This window comes from Desmodus rotundus, chromosome 4 (assembly GCF_022682495.2).
Source record: "Desmodus rotundus isolate HL8 chromosome 4, HLdesRot8A.1, whole genome shotgun sequence".
NCBI classification, from domain to species: Eukaryota; Metazoa; Chordata; class Mammalia; order Chiroptera; family Phyllostomidae; genus Desmodus; species Desmodus rotundus.
In genome coordinates this window covers 116,807,547-116,831,173 of record NC_071390.1, presented here as the reverse complement: position 1 = coordinate 116,831,173, position 23,627 = coordinate 116,807,547, and the positions used below count along the sequence as shown (strand labels likewise).

Below are 23,627 nucleotides of genomic sequence, written 5' to 3'. Positions count from 1 at the left end.
TATTTGGATTCACATTGACATCTACCTGACGTGACATTCTACGCTTCTAATAGTTATGTCTACTGGGTTGAAAGGTATTCTATAAAGTTATATTTTACTGATAAAAGCAACAAAGCTTTCCTATTCTGGAAATGTAGTGTCCACATGATTTAGTGTTCCAGCGTGTCACATGACTCATCATCTCAGCCTTTGGTGGCTCTTCCTTTTCCTTTTGGCTCTCAGCTTGCAATCAGACTTGCCAGGTTTATCATCACCTCTGGAGGAGGTGAGACAGGGAAGAGGGTAAGTCTTAATTGGTTAAATTTCACAGTATTTCAAACACTAAGTGCAATCATTTGGTATGGAAGTAGGATTAACAAGCTTATTGAGGCAACAGATTCCATAGTGGACATAGATTGCTTTTTATACATTCAAAAACTCAATAAATTTTATTTTTGTAAGGTATGAAGAATTATGTGGATTTTAACTGCCCTTACTATTTTTATCTCCTATTATTATATGAATATTCAAGAGCTGTATATAACCTAAAGATTACATAGCAGAAATATTCATGATATGTATCTATTTTTACAAGTCAAGTACGTTAATATTTTTTTAAAAAAACTTTTTTTTAAGAATCTGGCTCAGCCCAGTTCATACCTATAAGATTACCAAAAACTAACACATAAAAACAAAGTTGTTAATGATTTTTTCTTTCTTGTTAGAAAGAGGAAAAGGATTTCTGGAAGCTATTATAAGAACAAGTGATATGATTATTAACTAAAGCTATTAAACATAAAGTTAAATAATTTATATAATTAATTAAAATAATCTGATTATTAATGTTGTTATTAGAATATATTAGAAGAATAACAATAAATCCAAATGATAGTTTCAATTGTTTCATTAACTCTGTGTCACTACTCGGGTAACTGAGATTTCAGCTACCTAGTGGAACTCTTAAGTAGCTACAGTTTCTATGCCACCTACTCTAGCACTTGCCATGATTCACAGTGAAGAAGAGAAGCTCACTGGCACAGTATCACCCAACTACCTCTGTTCATATATATTGCAGCCAATACCCTGCTTCAAGGTACTGGGGGATGTGAGCTGTAGACCCCCCAAAGGAAAGCGGGAAATCTCTTGATTTAAATACATTTACCTATTTTTTTTTGCAATGACTACAATTCTGAGTTATTTTAAAAAAATACAACTTACAATGCATTTGTCAAAGTTCCTCTTGACAGTCACCAAAACATTTCCCAACGTAGTACTCAAAAAAGAAGCAGGGTCCACATTTTGTGCAGTCCACACATGATGACTCATTTTGACTAGCATGTAAAGGGAGTTAAAGCTATCAATTTTGTCTCCTAATGCAATTAGGTTGTTCAGTTCTGGCTCAATGCAGCGAAATATTTTAGTCATCATTTGGCGGATCATATCTTTCCTGTTCAGAAAACATACAAAATACAGAAAGTTATTACAAGCTTCGGGTGTATTCATCTTTAACACTAACCAACTTGGGTATACACAAAATGACTAAAAGATGATTATTTCCATTAAAAATATCTAAATATGATGAACTAGTTATTCTATAGCAGTTTCCATATAATTTTTTTTTGAAGTTAAGTTTAATCACTCAAAATAACTGCCATTTGCAAAAAAGCTGGGTCCTGAAATGTGCTTTGGGATTTCCAAGAAATACATGGAAATTCACATGCTACTTCCTACCAGCAAATGTCAACATTGATGGCTTTTGTGACTCCTGGAGCAAAGGAGCCACAGAGTCACACGACAGGACTCTGCTCACTCGGTAAGATGTTTAGAAGACCACGGGCACACGTGTGTGTCTCGGAGCTGAGTGCTGTCAGTTATGAGAGCCATCTGGATGCCTCATTGCGCCGCGCTCCTCTATTCTAAATATGGAGTTTACTCTTCTCCAAAATAAACAACAGATAGTAACAAACACATACTCAGATGAAACGGGCAGTGTTGTACCAGAATTATGTTGCCTGGATAACAGTCCTCCATCTAGGTCATCTGCTTCAGTCTGCAAAAATTATTCAGGTACTTTATATAATAAAAGACCAACAATTTGACTAGTTTATATAGCAAAAGCCTGCTCAGTCTTAAAATTCCTAGGAGAGAATACATTATGAAAAATAGTGATTTTTAAAGGTAGCATTACCAATGAAACTATATAATTTAGTATGCTATTTAAGAATGTGCATGAAACTGTTTGTACATCATATCTGAGAATTATGGGGGGAAGTCGTGTTTGTGTGCACATGAGGGGACCCTGGGGAGAAAGAAGGTACAGAAGGCTGGAGGGCAGAGATGGGAATGAGTGGGCAGCTCAACAAAAAAAACAGAAAACATCTAAGGAGAAACAAATTGCGATAGACAATTTTAAAAATTAAAGAAATCTCATCAGTCGTTCTAAAAACTTCGGCATTTAAAAACTTGGTATCAAAAATTCTTAGAGAAGTAAGCAAATTTACTACCACCACCCACATCAAGTCCCTACCCCTTTGAGATAACAATTGCTCATTCATTTTGTAACTGCTTTATATATGTGGGTTCTTTTTAAAGATGACCTTAATTTTAAAATCATTTGCATTGTACTTTTAAGTTCTTCATATTCTAGCAAATATCTCATTTTATTTTCCTAAATTTTTGCCATGTGAGAGGCATACTCAATAGGCATTATTATATCCACTGAACAGAAGAGAGATGAGGGAACTGAGGATTAAATAATTGGTTTAAAGCTCATGGCTAGTTGATAAAAAAAGCCATAGAAAAAAACCAGATTTGAGGCCTCACCTTTCCTTCCTTCCTTCCTTTATTAATTAATTTTGCTAGACCATGGTATGTATACTCTAACATCACACATCTTTTTGGGGGGAAATTACATTTTTTTTTACTTGATGACTACTAAAATAATACTAAAATTACTTTTTAAATAATGTTTTTTGCAAAGTAAATTCAGATATTTTCCTCCTCTATAACTTAGAGAATGTTTAGGCTTAGGACAGTCTGGAATATTAAATTAGCTGCATAAACTCTACTACTGTTTTTATCATCTTATAGTATGACAAAAATTATCTTAAAAGTTCTTACATCATAAATTCTTTCTTCTTCTGTCCTGATACTGAAATTGTGACAACATATTAATTAGGCTAATTATGTTACAGATCATACACTCTATGCAATAAATAAACAGGAGCCATACCACAGTGCCAGGCATACTTTGATGTTGCTGTAGTTTGAAAAATTTACTTATGAAGTCCTGTTCTGCTAGACACAGGGGTTCCAGTTCACTTAGTACCTGTTCAAAAATCTGAAGAAAACCAAAATAAAAGAACTGCACCAGATACTTAAAATAACATTCCACATTTGAATCACTTTTCTGCAGGGACCACAAATGCTTTATCCATATCTCATTAGCATCCCCAAACTCTTCCAGGACTGACAGGATAATGCAGTATATCAAGGTGAAGCAGGACCAGAACGTACCTAAAATGAAACTCACAACAATTATTCACTTGAAATCTGGAAAGAGGAACACAAACTTTTTAAGCTTACTTAATGCAATTGCAGAGAATAGTTCAGCTTCATAAAAGCTATTACTTCCTCTTTGTAGTTGCTCAAAGAACTTAGATTTGAGATGCAAGCACTTTATGATTTGTAACAAAATTTAATAAAGCTATAATGTCATTTAATTGATGATTCACACTTTAGTGGCCATTTGACTAGTATTTTTTCAGATTCAGAATTGGAAAGTAAGAAGTGGTTAACTAGGAGAAACTCAAATCTTTGAACCCACTTCAGGCAATAACAAACTGCTGTTAGAAAACTAATAATATTAATGTTTAGGAAGTACCTGTCATTTTATTTACCTTATCAAACTTGGTTCTGTCAGCAACATCGAGATCAGAGGCAGACATGTTTCCCATATCCAGCAAGGAAGATGACTGAGATCGGCGGTTCCCTGAACTCTGAACACTGAGTTTATTTAGACTAGAAGTAGATCCAGTTAATTTCCCAGAACTTCCATGAAGACCTAAGAAACAATAAAACTTTGAAAGTTGTGACCTTCATGAATAAAAGATCCATAGCATCATTCAGGGCTATCTCCCATCTTGGTCTTCCAGGGCTCGTGCTAGTTAGCGCGCAAGTGTCCCACATGGGACAGGTTGCTGAGTGTCCTCCTCTTTCATTAACATTTGTGTCCCACTCCTGAGCACGTTGCAAAGAGCAGCGGAAACTATACAGATCTAAAGAATAGGAGTGAAAAGATCTTAACGATTACAAAATCTATGCCCTGCCCAGTCTCATCATAAACACAAAGTTCCCTAATGATGTCTCTAAAGTAGATGAGGATTTCTTTCTTTCCCACTCAAAAAAGACATGAATATGGATGGTCACTGACCCCCAGTGTACTAGTTTAACATGACTTTGCTACATTTCCGAAGAAAACTTCCACATCACAGACCCACCCCAAGATAAATCAACATATTAGGCTGAAGCACATGAAACTGCCAGTACTCTACCATTCTTGCCCTTCAAAAAAAGTCAAGTACAGACAAGTCAACTTAATACATCCTGAACCCAGCACCTCTGCTTTTACATTAAGTGAATTGATTAACTGCAGTTCTTTAGAAACAAAACAAGGGGGGGAAAACCACCCTGACAACTTGCATTCAAAATACAACTACAATATAATACATCACTAATTATATTAATATAGGACATCTGTGTTTAGATATGAGCATAGGCATCCATCATAGCCATGGAAAAAAATTAGAACAATATGGCTGGACAGTATCTTACATATATCAAAGAATTAAAGGAGTCCATATTTATAAGAAAATGTGATACTTTTATTCAGAATTACATAAAAATAAATTTCTTTATTCTTCTTTGAGTATCTCTCAGTTAACCTATATTATTTGCTGATGGTCAGAAGGGACAAATGAAAATACAATAAGGACAATTAAAGGCAATTTTTTGTTTCACTATGTAAAATCTGACCATATGTAAAAGAATTTTTATAGTTTCTAACCACAGCCTGAAAACCGAAGTATAATGGCTAAACCTTTTCATATACTTATTACCCACCATATATTTTTAACGATATAGATATTTCTTTGATGTAGCCACACCACTACCACCATGTTGGTTCTCCTTCACCAATGCCTGGCAGCAACTCAGAGCAGTCAATATTTTGTTGTAACTTTTTTCAAGACAAACAACTAATTTCTAGACATTAAACAAACATGCATTGGGAATACCTACTGATACACTAGGCATACTCACTCTCTGTTTCCTGTTTGACAGCACTTTCTTTTCGAGGAAGTGTAGCTGTGATGGATTAGGTTGCAAGCATCAAAGACAAAGACAAGTTAATAAACTGCAATTTGCACAAACCATGCACAAGAGGAAGTTAAGCTCTAGTTAAAAGACACATGCAGAGAACCATGAGCATCAAGTAACAAGAGGTGCAACATGTGTTTAGTTGGTCAGCTACTGTCTGAAAAATCATATGAAAGAAAATCTTTGTCTTTTCATGTATTTAATATTCAGATACAAATATCTATATTTGTAAAATCACCCCCATACTTTTAAATGATTATTTTAAGTTTATGAAGCCAGTATCCTTAAATTTAAAAGACTGTATCTGCAAGATTTGGTTTCTGAAGAAAGTATGGTTCAAGTAAATAATTTAATACAGTGGAAATTTATTACAATGGAGTTGTAGATTTAGACATTAAACGCAGCAACAATTTCAGATTCCCTAAACGCTCCTGAAAGGAACCTCCACTGTACTAAATAATTTTGTATTATATCTGATAAAAATTTATATGACTGGGGTTTAAAAACCATTTCAAATATCAAGCTGCTCTACTTAGTAACTGGCTTTGTGAACACCTAGAATGAAAGGTTTATATCAAAATACTATTTACCAGGAGATGAGTGAATGGAGGAGTAAAGCTGAGGGAACAGGTTTAATATTGGAATTTGAGTTTTTAAAGGGCCATTTGGTTTTACTCTAAAACTTCTTCTGTACATATAAAACTTATTAGATCAGTTGTAGAGATCATCTTGTGAAACACTCTAAACTCAAATTAGAAGTAGATACGAATGGCAAAGAAAGAAATTACAGAATAAAACAGAAAATTAAAGAGCATAACCCAGGAATATTTTAAAAACAAAAAACAAATGTGTCAACCTTCACTGCCAACTTTAAGGCAAATGCCCAAGTAAGTATACGCTACTAACTTGTCACAGCAACAATACGCATATCTTCCCAGCCTTGGCCACCTGAAGCTCAACAATATAGAACAACAGTGCTGCACATTGACACTGCAAGCAAGGACCACGCTGCAGCAGCCAGCTGGCCACTCTGAACAGTACCTTCTGATGGCCTTAAGGTGTCACTATATAAGTTACCAGTTCCAAAGCAAGACCCAATACTTTACATACTTTTTTTTAATAGCCAATAAAGAATACAGACTTAATAGTGGAGTTTATTAACTATAATTTTGGGCTCATAAAAAGTCCATATTATTTATCAGCAATAAGCAACAATCTTCAGGTAAACTTTTAAATATCTTTAAATAATCCCCACTAGACTATAAATATGAGGGGAGGATCTTTAAAATTAATAAGGATTTATTGCATCTTCTTGCCAGCCATGAATTCAGTCTTGTATTCAAGACTTTCTTTGGAATCCATAAGATTTCTTAGTTTAGTGGAGAAACATAAAATGAAAAAATAATTTCGGCATACCATTTTAAAATTTTCTAATATTAAAATAAATGTGAGAGAGGCAGTAATTATGTAAATACATATGGTAATGAACTCAAATAATGTGTGTATCATAACTGTAGAAAGAAAAAACTGGTGATTTACAAAATAATTACTAAACTTCCTGCCTGTCATTTCATTAAGTACTGTTGTAGAATCTAAAACAGAAAAAAAAGCACTAAAATATCAATCTTGGGGAGAAAATTCCACGCCTCTGAGGATGTCAGAGTAAACCTATTAATCAAAAAAGGCAATGACCTATATAAAGCCATGTTCACAAAGAAAAGATAATTTACTGGCATTTTAACATTATTTTGAATTATTTGAACTAAGTGGATGTTAAAGATTTGAGTCCAGAGTGGTTCAAAAAGAGAGTACTCTCCTGAATCTCTATAACTATACTTTATTTTTGCAAAGTACATCCAGTCTGACTTGCTATTCTTATGACCCATCATTTTCAGAGCAAGAAAAAAAATAGAACACATTTAAATATTATGTATTACTACTGAATTTGATTCATTAAAAAGTTATCTAAAATTTCAGGTTTCTATTTTAATTATAATTACTATTAAAGTTGACTTAAACATAATTTGAATCCCTGAACAGATATCTTTTAAAAATTTTATATTACACCGTATTTAGAACTCAGCATTTGTATTTAACTTGAAATTTATTTTTAAATGTTGAGTAACAAGTTAGATCTTCAAAGATGAACCAAACTGTTTTTATCCTCTGAGTTCTGTTTAGTTTATTTTTCTGTTATAGCTGATATCAAATACTGAAATTTTGTAATTTTCTGGTACCATCAACCTCCACAAGGTATCCTCCTATTCCTTATTTAATAGATTACTATTAATCTATTAGAAGAGATGTAATTTTAAGTTTTAAAACTATAAAAGTGCCTTCTATATTTGTATTATTTTAATATAAAAATATTTTCAACAAGATAATTTAAGAACTTTTCAAGGGGTAAGAAATGAAAAAACTTAGGTTTCAGGTTAATGCAATGATACTATTAAGATATTCTTGTACTTGATTTAAATTATATTTTTATTATGTCATTTATCTCAATGTGAATCTTAGGCTTGATAATCTATTGTGATACTGGTATTAATGACCTCCTGAGGAGGTAATTTTATAAAGATTTCCCTTTTACCTCCAGTTTTCATGTACTGTAGAAGAGTACTCTCAAAATAAAATGATTCACTAACAAGTGGTGACAAATATACTAAATGAAAACATCAAACATGTAACTGCATTAATAATATGTGTTTACTTAAAAAAAAGCATAACATATTCACAGTGAAACATTAACAAGGATATAAACACACTGCTGTTTATAACAATTAACCTTTAGGATGAGTTAGCATTTCTGTTTCCAAAAGCCTATTGTCCCATCAGTATCTATACCTAAGTGTAACATATTTGTACACAGATTCAAACCATTCCAAGAGTCTGGACTAGTATAATCAATATATTAGTGTTGTATTTAAAAAAAAAAAACCACTCAGTGAATTTCAAAATAATTACCCACTAGAGACAGTCTTCTCTGTCCTAAAGAAAAGAATGGAAAGATGAGCTATCAATTTCAATCCTGTTTGCTGAATACAAAAGTTGCTTAGGGCATAGGCTCCTTTCAACAAGCAAATGCTAAGCTCATTTTTCTAAAGGGAGCTACAGCAGACACACTGAGGAGTACACATTGTAGCCATTTAAGGCCAGGTTTTGACTTGATAAGCACAGAACTCCATCCAAAAAGGACTCCATTGATGGGTACATGCAAGAGCAGAATGTGGCCTTGGCAAATCACCTTCCTCACAACTTGATACTTTCACTGGTTATCCTTTCAAATCATTGGTTTTTGTTTTTGGGTTTTGGGGGTTTTTTTGGTTCATTTAACATATTTAGAAGCAACAAAAAATAACATACCTCAAAACTACATCTTTGGAAAAATAAGGTATAATTACAGAAGAAATTTTAGTTACATACTTATAAAGCCCCTTAGAAGGAGATAGAACACTTACAAACTTTTTTTTTTTTTTTGATTCAAAATAGCCAGTGAGAAGTAAGAAGCCAGGAATCACTTTCATTTCCCTGTGGAGAGTGATGACTTAAGAAAGAGATCAGTGATTTGCCCACAACTGTTAAATAAATGTCTTTTAGAAAATCAGAAACTGATCTCTCAACACATGTCTCTTAGTCTAATACTCTCTCTACCAGACTGCACTTCGTTTTCTGGCCAACAGCTTTTCCTATGAATATATACCTTTCATCATAGCAGAAATATAAAATTGCTGTCAGATTTACATACTACAGACTTTTAATTAATAAGAAAACATTTTTGCAGATGTAAATATTTCTTCTATGAAATACCTATAAAACCAAACCAATGTATCGGACTTACTCTCTCATTAATTCTACTGTATCTTCTTCCTCCTTGTTTAAAAAGTCTTATAATTAACTGTCATAAATAAAACCATTTTTAATAGAATAGAAAACAATGAACTGAGGTGCCTAAGCTTACCAAACTTCTTGCTTTCTTTAGTTGTGCCAGTCATCTTGATCTTTGCAACTTCAAAGAAATCTTTAATTTCTCTCTCATACAGTCGTGACAAATAATCCATGTAATTCTTAAATAAAAGTAACATGTACTTCTTATTAATAAAACAAATATAACAATTCCCATTTTTTAACCTCCCCAGATACTTTGTGCTTGTTTTAAATTTTGTGGTCTAAAATTGTGATGTACTTCATAGGAAATAAAAAGTAGGCTATATTCTGTCTTTTTTAAAAAACTGAACATTAACAATTTACAAAAACATGAAGTATAACAATAACATTTTCATCTTTATATGTTAACTTTCACATACAGAGATGCAGTGCAGTTGCAACCTTACTGTATTGGAGACTTGAATTACAACAGTCACTTGTCTCCAGGCTCACACCTTTCATGACTGCAAAGTATTACGCTTTGCTGATGCACCACTATTTGTAGCAAAACAATCCCCGACACAGGTAACTTAAGTGGTTTCAATGTTTTGCTGTGATAGACAATATTACAATAAGCTTTTCATCTCCAGTGAATTGTTTCCTTGGGATAATTACCTAAGTGTGGAACTACCAGGCCCAACAACATGAGAATCTTTGTAACTCTCCCTCCATACCGCCATGTTGCTTTAAAAACAATGACACCCATGGACAGTGCCAGTGACAGAGATGGAGTACATTCAGTTTCACTGCACGCTGTTCGCTTGGGGTATTGCCCCCAAATAGGTTATCATCAATATGAATTTAATTAGTACGTCTTACAGTTTTCATAAATAATTTTTTGGAAACAAATTTGATTTACTCTAGCTCAATGAAAACATCTATTATTCAGCACACACACTCATTTCTTCATTATATCTGCTTATCCTCACATACCCTCAGGAAAGCTTCTTCCACAGTGGGAGACCATGTGTGTTTCCAAGTCCTAAGTTAAATGCCATACAGAGTTTGACAAAATTTAAATAAATCCATAGCAGAAAAATTGTACAAAGCTATTCTTTTAAATTGTATCATGGAATCAAGCTTCAATTTCCGTTATTATTTCAAATTAATGTAGTCAGTTTTAGAACATATTTATCTTGCTTTAAACATCAGGTGCACCTTTCAAACATTCTTAGGTATTTTATAGATATATCCTTATAAAACAGTATTTATAGTAAACATAATATAGATTCTGCTTTTTTCAATTTATAGGCCACATTACTCTCTATAAGAAAAGTAAAATGGGCAGTTCTTTCCCATGATCTTTGCATAACTTTAAAAGCAAGTATAAATTAAAATATACCCTGCAATTAATTTGTAGTTCATTGGACTGTCTCCCTTTTTCAGTATCTCATTTTTCAAGTTTAAATTCTCAAAAAAATATTGGTCACTGCAAATCAGTAAATGACTGACAAATGGGAAAGTAGCTTTGCATTACTTGTAAAATCTTCATTAGTGGTTTTCTATGGAAACCAGTCAATATAGGAGACTATATTCCAATACCTAAATTGTGAAAAATGCACATTACCATCCAAGCAATTTAAATGGTTTTGAAATAGCTATTTTGTTATCTAGAAGACAGTGAGTGACTTGAGCAGAAAATTGAAAATCACCCCTCTTCAATGTGACCCAGATGACTGGATACCTTTTGCCCAGGTACTCAACAGAACTCACCGGTGGGCAGGGCCACAGACAGGTGTGACTATCAGTTCATTCATTTACCAAATTTTGAAAGATATCTCTCACTGTATGTGTTTTTCCTCTTAGCACCTTATATATAGCACCTAACTTAAAATCTAACTATCATGAGTTTAAATCTTATCTCAAGCAGTCTTTTCATTTTTATTTGGTGCTAACTGTAGGGTACTGTGGAGACCTCCATGTTTACTTTTCCTTTAAACACAAGGCAAATCCACAGATGGAGAACAGTGGTTAAAGGAAGATGTTTGAGTGATCTTCAAGACTGTCTGCAGCCTCAGGAAGTTATTAGGAAAGGAAAGCTCACTTCCTACCAAGCCAGATGGACCATCTCTATTAATTACCCTCTATGCAAAACACCGAGCCGCAGATAAGGGTCCTAGTTTTGGGGAGGAAGGAATCTGGGCAGCTGAGCCCATTACATAACCAAAGCGCTCCTATTTTCCATAGGCTCTAATTATGTATACCGAAAATCAGGGCTTTTCTTAGATGCAGCCAAAGTAGAGCCGGGGTAGTACCCAGTGATTCTTATCCTGAAAGAATTTGAAACAGGCTTTTCCTATTCCCACCAAAAAAAATGTGAACTGTGTATACCAAACCAAGTGCAAACAGTATCTGGTGTTGTTTTTTTTTTCTTAGTAAAGAAACACTGGTTTGTTTGTTTCCTTCTTTCTTTTCTTCTTTATTCCTTTCCTCCTCCTTCCTTCTTAATACAATTCCTGTTTTTGACAACACTTCAGCAACCAAATTCAATTATGAGGTAAAATACATAGTCTATCAAAAGTTCAAACCACAGGATCAAGTACCATTCTTGGGAAATGAGTCAATTTCATTTAAAAAAACAAATTAATATTGTCAATCAAGAATATGCTGTGAGCAAAGAAAAACTCCATAAATCATCACTAGATTGGCTATAGTCTTGTTTCTTCACTTTCAATTACATTCATGAATACTGCATTGTATATAAGGTAGGGCAGTAATACTCACTGAGAACACAATTAGGCAAAAAGCTTATTGATTACTTATTTGAATATTCACTAGGGGACAAAGCACTTGTTGGCACAAAACTCTTAAGGAGATATAATATTGTTTAATTATTCAAAATATTAATCCTCCTAAAACTTCAAAAGGCAAAGAATTCGAGTAATGTACTTTTTCTTAAGATACCTCCAAATCAGAATTCTGTTGAATGAAAACAAAACAAGAGACGATATAACACAGTAGTAGGGCTGCATGCTTAAACGGCTAACTCTGAGGGACAATAATCTTAACTAAAACGGCTAGCCAGAGATATATATGTAAACACCTCAGAATATAACATGTATTCTTCATAAAAAGCATTTTTAAACTTTAGTCTAAAACTATTTTTACCAAAGTTCATATCCAATTTCTTATGATAACAGTTTAGAAGAGGGAGCCAGACGTGACTTTGAATGGGCAAAGACACTCTGAAGAGAAAACACATGAAGACTGGTAAGAGTGGATGATTCTCATCTTCCCCAACAGCTGACACTCAGTCAGTGACACATACCACTGTTCTAACCTCCCAGCCTAGCAATTTGGCACCAGCCTGTCCCTCCTGTTTCTGGATTCTCTATTTTGGTTTATGTTCTCTCTCTATTGTTACCACCATCTTGCTGGTTCAAGATTTCATTTCTTTTGAATTATTGCGTTACGTTCTTATTTCCTCCATCTAGTGTTTTCTGATGTGTGGGGAGGATGCTGTTAGGTCTCATGGCTCATGTTTTTCAACATAATTTCTCATTACTCCAGAATATGAAATTTCTGTTTGTCAGGTTCCTCGTCGTTGTCCTGGGCAAAGGGCATTTTCCCAGCTTTGTCCAGACATCTTGCTCCTTACCTCTGGAATGCCTTCCTCTTATGTCTGGCTTTTCTAATCCCACTCATTATTTAAAACTCATTTCAAGTCCAATATCTTCCACAAAGATTTTCCCCATAGCTTCAGGTCATAGATTTCCCTTCTCTAAACTGACTTAGATATCCCTTCTCATAGATTTAAACTCATTTCCAGTTTTGAACTTAATTTTTTGCTGATTGTTTTTCTTTCCCAGTCACACTTAAAGCTCTTTAGAAATAGACACCTATTTGTTAGGCCACATGTGCCTAGAACAGTGAAATGCTTGTTCCATAAAGAGGTACTCTGCACTTGTTTAATAGAACAGATTATAAATTCTTAAGGGGTGAATGCCTCACTCACATCTTCACACTTTCTACTTTCTATAGTGCATGTAAAGAAACTCGGGAAATATTCATAGCATTTAATTAAACTAAATGATGCCTCAGACTACATACAGTATGGCCTAATACTATATTACACTGAAATTCAAAATTTATCCAAGTAAATAAAATAAATGTTCTCCCTCATCAATGAGCACTCAGAAACGCAATTATTTTGTGCTTTGTGAAGAATGTACTAGAGTATTTCAAATGTCACTTGGGGAACTAAATACATAACCTCCTGATTCTAAAAGATTATGCTCTGTACTCAGTGATGTCATATTGATATCAAATTCATACCTTTGTTAGTCCCTCATATTTCCCATAATCTGTACTCTTCAGCCACTCCATCAGCTTGGCGTATCGGAGCAGGTCTCTATGAAATGGATGATGATTGGGTAAAGTCAGCTCCACGGAGTGTTGCGCAAGGGTCGAACTCTGGTCGTGCCCCTAGAGTGAGTTAAAGAGTAAATGAGTAAATAAATGTCATCGACAGTAAAAACACTGTTGTAAATGAAAATTATAAACAATGACCAAATGTGACCAAACAAAGCCAACAGAACAGAAAAATAAAAACTGAGGACTTACTTGTCTTCTTCTGTCATCGTGTGTACAACTGAACATACCACCATAAAATAATCATAAACACTCAAGAATGGCACTTTGATAAATCAACTATTTGCTTCACCTTCTGAAGGGGTTGAGAATGAATGTTTTAATCAAGCTTGTCTATCATTTTACAATTTACTAAGCAAATGAACACGATGATACAAACTGTATTAAGAAACACACCAAATAGGGAAGTATTTAAAACAGACTGTCTATATGGCATTTCCACTTGAGTCTATAATATTTAAAACGTAATATATAGGATATTGAATTTTAGAACTAAAAAAGACTATAGATGTCTTTATCTGGGCTTTCCAGGATAACCACTAATGATGATGTAATTTTAATTTTTTTATTACTTTGTTAAATAAACAACTATATTATTCAAAAAATTAAATGATGAGATTAAGTTTCTCATAGAGATGATTGTATTAATTTTAAAAGTCTGAAATTATATTATTCTATTTTAGTGCCAAAACATCATTTTTAAAATAAAAAGATAGTGCAAGTAGATGGCAGTATTTCTATTTAAGGTTTTTGCTTGGAAAAATATAAAATTGGTGACTTGGTCAGTCTCCAAATTTTACTTCTTTTAATTACTGATGTGTGAATTTTAAAGACTTGGAATCGATGTTCATAAATTACTGTTATATTTTGATCAGTAGGTTATTTACACTGGATTCTTTTGAACAGTAGTTGTAAGTGTTATAATATCTAAACAGATATAATATCTGTTTGCTATACACTGCATTGCAGGGACTCTATTCAGGTCTTCCCTGTGGTGTGATGCCATTATCTGACCACTAGGATCCTCAATAAACTCACTCTATTTTTTTTGTATTCCTCATCCAAGAATATGCTTATTGATTTTAGAGAGAGAGGAAGAGGAATGGAGGGAGGGAGGGAGAGAGACCGACAGGTATCAATTGATTGCCTTCTATATGCATCCTGACCGGGGATCAGACCTATAACCTAAATGTGGGCCCTGACCCAGAGATTGAACCCACAACCTTCTGGTGTATGGAATGACATTCCAATCGATGGAGCCACCTGACGAGAGCCTCAGCAAACTCACTTTTAATTAAACCTCATTAGCACTTATATATTGATATATGTATACTATGTATATGTACTTGTACAATTAGCACTTTAATATACACATTGTTGTAGAACTTTAAGAACATTAGCCTCCTTACAAGTGTCTTGAAGGTGGGAGTTATTACTTATTCTTACATATGAACAACAGTGAGTATATAAGAGGCTCACAATGAAAATTTGACAAAGAAATGTACCATAATAAGGTAATCAAATTTTCCCAGCTAGTTTGTCTGACAACCAGGAACGGAAATACCCAGGTTTCCCAACTCTTTTGCTAGCTGACCTGACACACTGAATTCAACACACAGAAAATCTCTTTGCTGTACTTGGGACATCCTCTTCCACCTTCTTCAGCATATCCCAGGGTATTGCAATACTGTGGTTTTTAACATGCACCATTCACATGTAACAATACATATATATTAGATTTTCAGAACTGCGAAGCATTCATTTTAAACAAGCCATTAGTTTATAAGGCAAAGAAGCAAAATCATAAATAACTGCATGTTACAACAAACAATTAAGAGTGAAGAAAGGACTATAGTTTACGAACTAGTATTCTCAATACCATTGACTAGTGTGCATAACATCACTGTCAACAGTGTAATTTTTAAAGACTAAGGAGATGTGTAGAAATAGATATTGAAAAAATTCTGTAAGAACGTGAATTATTATTTCCTATGTAACTTCTAGGTTTACTTTTTTCTTGATACTTTTCAAGTCAAGTGAAATATTAACAGAATGGCTCCTGATTCCCACCCCCCCTCCATGCTTAGTTAGGTCATCTTCTTTTATGCTCCCACATAGCACTATTATGACACTCACCCTCCCTGAGTATGCCTATCTCCCTTCCCTAGACTGGGAGCTACTTGAAGGCAGGATCAGCTGCTCATCTATCCCAAATAAACATCTGGTATGAATTTCAATCGACTGGCAAATATGTCTAAATAAATGAAGGAGTGAGTGAGTAAAAGAATGATAGGAAGAAAGGCAAGCAGAATGAGATTAGATGCCTCTTTGACCAAAATAAACTTTTACTATGGGACATTTAAAAACAGCTACAAATATGGTTAATGGGTAGCTTAAATCAGTAAGTTATAATCTATAAAGATTTTGCTGCTGTTAAGTTTAGCAAACTTTATAGGAAAATAAAAAAAGAATCAGACGCTTGAGCCAAATTTGATGTACTCACAGGCACCGAAAGAAAGTAGGACCTGTTATAGAGTTGAAGGAGGGCCTGAGTAAACTAATCAGAAATAAAATATAGTAAATACACTTGTTTTAGAATACTGCAGAGTGAAAACAAAATAAGAATCCAATGTTCCAGACAGCATTTCTTGATGAACAAAATTTCCCACAATTTTTTTTTGCCCAAAAACCGTAATAAAAGAGATGAAGAACATAAGAAACCTAATTTATTATACCAGATATTAAAATGCCTTCTATTCAAATCCCTCTAATGTAGTGTTAATGTTATCAATATTAACATTATTATCACAACCTTAATTATAACATCTCTTTCCATATAATAATGTAGACAAACAATTCACATAAGATTAAATCAACTGGGATTTACAATTGAGCTGAAGTCATTTTTCTCATGTATGTAAGTACATGGAGCCAAAGAAACATTTCATACACTGGATCAAGTCCTGGTTCTTACCTCAGATGTTGAGAAATATAACAGGCCAAATAATGAACATGTAGAAAAGTTCAGACTTATTTTTATAAATAAGATTATCTTAATAGTATATGCAGTAAGAAAGCATATTTATGTGATTTCTAGAATTAGAGAAGTTTAGCTGAAAGGAACCAAGGTTTACCTACAGAGGCAGTTGAGGCCCAAAATACATCTATGAGGAAATAGGCACATATTTAAAAATCTTAAAATCAAATAAATATGTGAATATGCTGTGATCCCAATGAAATACATTAAAATATTTGTGGGAACGGAAGTTTAAGGTAATACATTGTGTAACAAGCTACAGGAACTTGCCGTTATTAATACTAAAGTTACCTGTTGAACAAAAACATTGTTGAGGTGACTGGCCAGCCTCCGGGCAAAATGCTCTCGCAAATCACTGAAACGCTGCTGCTGCTGCTTGACAGCCAGGAGCAGGTCATGGCCTGAAATCAGAGGATTTCTTGTCTGCTTTAGTGGGTAAAAGGATTTCCCCGATGTGTCATGCGCATATGTATCAGAGCATCCACATTTCAGTTTTGAAGAACCCAAATTTTTACTGATTTGTTTGCTTTTATGAAAGAAAGGTAAGGATAAAAATAGTATGCACAGTAGTTCTCCAAGAGTGGCCCTTCCTCAGCAGCATCTGGGAAATGTTAGAAATGTGGATTCTAAGGCTTCGGCCCAGACATACCGAATCTGGGGGCAGGGTCTGGTAACCTGTACCTTACTTAACAAGCCTTCTGGGTGATTCTGATGCAAAGTCAAGTTTCTGGCCTAGCAAAACCTTATGCTCTCTGATCTAACCAAAGTATCTACTTTGTGCTAGGTTCTGTGGACTCCTGAAGAAAAATCAGTGTTAACTTGGGTCATTGATGGTCAACAGAAGGAAGTGAAATGAAAAATTCTTGGTGCTAACAGAAAAATGTTTGGAAATAAGTGAAACTTGTTTGAGTAGCTAATAATGTGACCCTAACCCACTTGCCCCATGGATTTCTTGTCAAAAGCATCATGCTACGTTACAGGCTCAGTCTCAGGTTCTTGCTCCCATTTTATCACCTCCAACGCACATACCGGGTCGAAGAGCTACATTCATGCACTGCAGGAGGGCATCGGCGGCATTGGTGCACGCCTCGATGCCTCTGGAAGAAGCAAGATCGCCTTCCTGAAGGGCCTTTATATGACCTTTGGCCAGGTCCATGTGGTTCTGGAAAATATGGAAATGTAACATTTTCACATGTAATTTTGGGAAATTCACAGGTAAGTGCTATTCAATCCTATCACTAGGTCAAATCTTGTTCTACAAATGGGTTTTACCTGTTATTAGATTTTGTTTTTTGTTGCGGTTGGTAAGTTATAATCATACTTACCACAAGGAACTCTATCTCAGACAGGAGTTTTACATTATTGGTGTTACTAAGGTGAATTAGGTGGTTGCTTTCAGAGATCTGATTCATTTGTTCTTTGACACTTTGGAGCATTTCCTCATAACTGCTGAGTTTAAATTCAATCTGATCCACCTCCTTTAGAGCCTCATCCAACAGCTTCATCAGGATGTTCACTTGCTTTTCTGAGGCCATGATTGACTGGATGTTAGCCTACAAAGTTAAAAACAGAAGTAACTCTTCATATTATTTCAATGTGTAAAAGAACTATAAAGATGAAATGCTGCCAAATCTCTTTGACAGAAGAGTAACAAAGATTGATACGTGTATCTGCACATCTACTTTAGTTTATCCCTTTATGTTTACATTCCACTTTCCTCACAGTATTTCAGGAAGGTACTACACCTGCCTCTCTTTTGAGGTTAGGGACCAGAACTCAGTATTTTATATTTCCACAGACTGCACAAGTGTGGTTCTGCCCAACTGTGTAATGGTATATTCTCATTTCCGTAAACTGAGGATCATTGGAGTATGTCATTTCCAACATGTCTTCCAATCCTACTGGCTATCGGAATTCTCTGTACTTCTTAACATTAGGTAAAACCCGAAATAAAAGCATAAGAACTTATGCAATCTTAGTCTCAAGCGACTAGCAGTGGTCTATCAGTCTCTGAAGGTTACAGGGAACTAATTTATAACTGTAGCACATTTATACTAATAGGATGTGGGAGACTGTGGTCATAAGACAGCTCTTTTTACGGTCTTCTTTCTTTTCTTTTTGGTTTGTAACTACATTTTTTTCCTAGGCAAAGCAGTAACAAACCACCATTCCCTTACCACTGCTTTTTAAATGCCTCTGACTGCTGATTCTCAATTTTCTGAAATATGGATGTTGCCAAATCCAAAATTAATAGGCAAAGCAATATGATGACTGGGAACATAAATGCAGTATTAATTAGGTTTAATTAGGTGTGGCATAAATGCACTATGCTACATTAAGAAGACAGGTAATATAGTATGAGGAAAAACCTTGGACAAGGAATTAAAAGAATATCATTGTATAGCTGATGGTGTAATTTCACACGTGTTATTTTATGTGATATTCATAAGAACTCAACCGTAAGTGCAGGCCAACAGTAAAGTCCAGAGTGCTCAGAACCATTAACATCTCCTAAGTAGCAGAGCTGGGGCTTGGATTTGCCCAGGACAGTTCCGCTTGAACATCCCGAAGCCTCTTCCATGCTTTACTTCTAGTGAGTCTGTAAACTTGCAAGCTAGGACTCTTCCTTCATGTAATCTCTGAGCCTGAGTTCAACCTCGTAACTTTTGTACCTTTTGTGCATAAAATACCAAAATTCTTTAATTCTTAAATTATTCGTTATTCTCCAAGGGTTTTTCTTAAATGCTTATCTTGTCCAAACCAAACAAAAACCCCCAACTGATCATATCAGATTTTTTCACATTAGTACGCCTCCTCCTAACTCTTTACGTTCTAAAGATGTACATGTAGATACTCAGACACTGTACATACGAATGAAAGGATCTATTCCAACACTTTTCAGCAGAGGAGTCAGACATCCTTTTCCCTTGACTCTCCTGTTCCCCCCACACACATTCTGCTCCCTTTCAATAAACGATTCACTTACTTCAGCCCAATTTCTCTCTTTCTAATTTGCACCTATTTTTTTTTTTCAAACCACAAAAATTCTATTCTTTTATACTGAATTATTCTGAGGTGTTTCAGAGGCTGGAGGAATCAACTCCCAAGTTGGTCTGTGGTTGGCTACTTTTTATTTCCATAATTTCATATCAAAAACCTCTCAAGATCCAGAACCTTAGCCAACTGCTTTCACTGTCCTAACAGGAATGCTTCTTCCATTTGATCAAGAGCATGAAAGACTAAAGGCAGTCACTGATGCACTTGAGGAGAAAGACAGCAAGAATCACACTATGTGGCAGTAAAACGTGATTATCACCAGTCTTCTCAATCCACTACACATCACTATTCAAAGATTACAAGATAGTCTTACCCCATCTAGCACCTGTAGCTCCCTGGACAACTTCTCTGCAAAGGCCTCAGCATTAGAGATTGCACATTCACAGCCTTCCATCATTATTTCAATATCCTGCTCTTCTCTTGCATTTAACTCTTGGTATTCATCTACTGCTTCTTCATCACCTCCCGTCACACTCTGGTTTTCTCCACTTGGAACTGATTCTTAAAGGGGGTAAAAATTAAAAATAAAAAAGTGAAAAAGCAGGACAGTAACATGGTACCTATAGGTAAGGTCAATTATAAGCACGGGTCACATTTAGTGGCTGAAAAATAGGAAAGAATGATTCAGAATATATGGAAAAAACCCTACTTTTATAAAAATGGCATATGTTAATGTTTATTATAATAAAAGCATGCAGTCTAATTCACTGACATGTAAGTGTTAAAGTAGGCTTTAGTCACAATTTCCCAAAACACAATTAAACTAAAAAACAAATACAAAAACAGAAACAAAACACATGAAACAAACCTAACCTTTGTTTCCTACCTGAGTTGATTGTTGCTCTAACAAAACAACAGTTATTAATTCAGGACATATGAAAACAATCTGCTTTCTTTTTTTTCCCCAGGTAGCATTTTTCTTCTGTTATTTTTGTTCTTTTCATCTTTGTAACATTTTTTTCAGTAACTTTTCATTGAAATGAAAAATGCATCTACAATTCACTGTTTATTTGGGGCACTGAAAGTATTAACTGAACTTTTTTTTTGGTTTAAAAAATTTCACATGAATTGATAAAATTTCTAAAGATCAGCTACAGAAGCTTTCTCAACAACTCTATAGTAAAAAGAGCAAAAACAACATAGTTGTTTAAAATTACAAAAATTTACACGGGCCTTCATGTGTGGTACCAAAAGAACAAGAGGTCAAATCTGAGGTACTTTCTAGATAAATGTTTCAGTTCAATTTTTTGAATACACTCAGCATGTGAGAGTTTATATAAAGCTTGAGGTTAAAAGAGGTAAAATGAAAAAAGTAATTTTCATCCTGAATATAAATCTCTAAATAAAGTTACTGATTTTCATAAACTTAATGGGACATGATTTAAATCACAAACTCTGGATGCTTTGAATATTCATTATTTTCTATGAAAATGAATTTACATTCAATGTGACTTGACATACGTTAATTTGTCCTAGAACAAAATCCAGTAATTTCAAAGGAAGAAAGGATTTATTCCTAAGAACTGAATATTAGGCAGATTTAGATAATGTCCCGGAAAGAAAGAAAAAAAAAGGAGGAGACTAAAACTTTAGGCAATTGCAGATCACAGTATATAAATATAAGTTCTTTTGAGCAACATCACCAAGCTCCTTGCCTTCGAATGAGTCCATCTCAGTTCGCTGTGGAAGTGACCCACTTCATGTGTGACAGCTTATTAGCCACTAGGGAGTACGGACTACCCCAAACATTCAGTACAGCTCTTTACACAGGTAGGTGTTTAAAATAAACAAAAAATTTTAAAGTTTACAACTTTAAACTTTAGAAGTTAAACACCTTCAGAAGAAGTGTTTTCTCTCCCATGAAACAATCCTTTGGAAGTTAATAATTAATAGTATCATTAATTTTATTACCATATGGATTTTGTAGTAATAAAGTTGTCCCTAAACACAATTTCATAAAATATGCAACCAACAGTACATAACAATGGCAAGTAATAAAAATATACAGAACAGAATAAGAAGAAAAGGTGTTACGCACCTTCTGTAACTTTAGGCAGTTCTGGAGAGTAAAAAGGTATGAAAAAAGCAGAGGAAAGTAAGCAAAGAATATTAGCTGGGTAGAAAAGTACACAGGTTTAAATTTTTAAAATACTACCCATATTTCATTTACACTTCATGCTAAATCAAGGTGTAAAAGACAATGTCAAAATTAACTACAAAGTGGAAAGATCCATGAGAAGCCAAATTTCCAGAGTTCATTTTTCTTATTCATTTTCTGACATTTACGAAAAATACAACCAATTTTCCTATTTTCTCTCATTCTTTTAAGAAACAGTACCAACTAGCCCTTGGAGGACAAAACTGGGAAACAGATCACTTCCTGGGGATTATTTTTAGGTCAGTTGTGACTAAGCATTTAGTCTAGTTATTTTCACTCAGGGCCCAGAAGCGTTTACCCAGAATAACACACCCTCACAATGGATTAGTCATAAAACACTGTTAAAAAGGACAAAATTGAAGCAATTAGAAAACACACAATATATCAGTTCAAGCTGGCATTTAACTATTCAAGTCAAAGGTTTTTTAAAAATCTAGTTACAAAAATGAAAAAGAAAAGGCCAAATAAAAACTTCATTTCAACTGCTAACAAAGTCCTCTTTTAAAAATCATATTCTGCTGAGGAGCCACAATTATTAGCATGAACATTCAACTGTCACCAGTAAAAACTACTGAAGTCACCACTGCTGACACTCACACTGAACAAATAAAAGGAGATAGCGATAATCTGTTTTCTAACATCACCCAAAGCTTAGAGACACCTATTTTTTTAAATGGGAATTACCAGCCATGAGTTTCAAGTCCAGTAAAACATTAAAACAGGTATGTAAACTGGAAGAAAAGTACTCTCTGAACTCCACTAAACCAAACCAATGGTTATTTGATTTACAGAAAGTAATTTTCAAAATGAGATCCTTAAAGATCTCAGTATTCTTAAAATTGATCTCAATATGGGTTAATATTTATAAAAATGAAAATGTCTACACCTTTGTTTTAGGCCCTGAAAAATTAAATTGTCTTTTTTTAAAGCTAAACACTTCAATCTCAATAGCAGTAACACTCATTGATTTTGGTAATATTTCTTAATGAGGTAAACATAGGTAGGGGATATATTTTCTTCCCATATTGTTGATTTAATAAAATACATTGGTTTAAAATACATTTTAGGCAATAAATAACAACTGGAGACACATAATACTTGAAAATAAGACAGCCTGCTTTTAAATTCACTTAACAATGTTCAACCCTGAAATGGTAAAAATAAGAAAATAAGTAAATAAATAAATAAATGGCACTCAAAAAAAATTAAACCACTATTCAAGGCATGAAAAACTACCTTAAATTTCTTGAAGGTGATTTCCTCCACACCCTCCATCACCGAGACCCTGGGCTCCAATGTTGGCGAGAGGGCAGCCCCCAGGGCTCCTCCACAAGGCCAGCCTCCCCAGCGGAGGAGCGCAGGGCCTGGCAGATGGGACTCGCCCCTGCCAGTTCCAAGCATGAAGCTTGAAACCATTTCAAGCTCACTAATTTATAACTAATGAGAAGGAATACTAAATTTAAGGAGAGAAAGATCCATGACCAAACAAAGGAATAAGTAAAACAACACAGAGAAGACAGAGGCAAGTGACTAAGAAAACAGTTTGAAGCATCTGAAACTACTGGTTTTATAGGTCAGATTGGTTGAATATAGGCAATTTCAGATGTTTCCACCTGAAAGAATAGAAGCTTCTACTTTTAAGTGTTAATATACAACTTAGGACAAATCTAAGTTTTCTTTCTAATATATAATTGAGGACTAATCCAAGGTTTTTCCTCCATTAAG

The 23,627-nt window shown here is 34.4% G+C and overlaps 1 protein-coding gene across 9 annotated transcripts in view; it reads right to left on the bottom strand.

Moving 5' to 3' along the window:
* The window catches only part of EXOC1 (exocyst complex component 1), a 44,685-nt gene that overhangs the window by 9,794 nt on the left and 11,264 nt on the right, over window positions 1–23,627 (bottom strand). For 3 of the 9 annotated variants that reach the window (XM_045185944.2, XM_045185938.2, XM_045185970.2), the window contains 13 exons: window positions 21,783–21,803; window positions 20,058–20,245; window positions 18,013–18,240; window positions 17,717–17,849; window positions 16,979–17,088; window positions 16,154–16,207; window positions 13,555–13,704; window positions 9,314–9,419; window positions 5,299–5,343; window positions 3,879–4,042; window positions 3,212–3,319; window positions 1,953–2,029; window positions 1,198–1,426 (listed from right to left, as the gene is read on the bottom strand). In XM_045185944.2, coding sequence (XP_045041879.1) covers window positions 1,198–1,426; window positions 1,953–2,029; window positions 3,212–3,319; window positions 3,879–4,042; window positions 5,299–5,343; window positions 9,314–9,419; window positions 13,555–13,704; window positions 16,154–16,207; window positions 16,979–17,088; window positions 17,717–17,849; window positions 18,013–18,240; window positions 20,058–20,245; window positions 21,783–21,803 — 1,613 coding nt within the window. The remainder of the gene's footprint in view (window positions 1–1,197; window positions 1,427–1,952; window positions 2,030–3,211; window positions 3,320–3,878; window positions 4,043–5,298; window positions 5,344–9,313; window positions 9,420–13,554; window positions 13,705–16,153; window positions 16,208–16,978; window positions 17,089–17,716; window positions 17,850–18,012; window positions 18,241–20,057; window positions 20,246–21,782; window positions 21,804–23,627) is intronic. The other 6 variants (XM_045185960.2, XM_024579972.3, XM_045185956.2 and 3 more) reach the window with 6 other exon arrangements.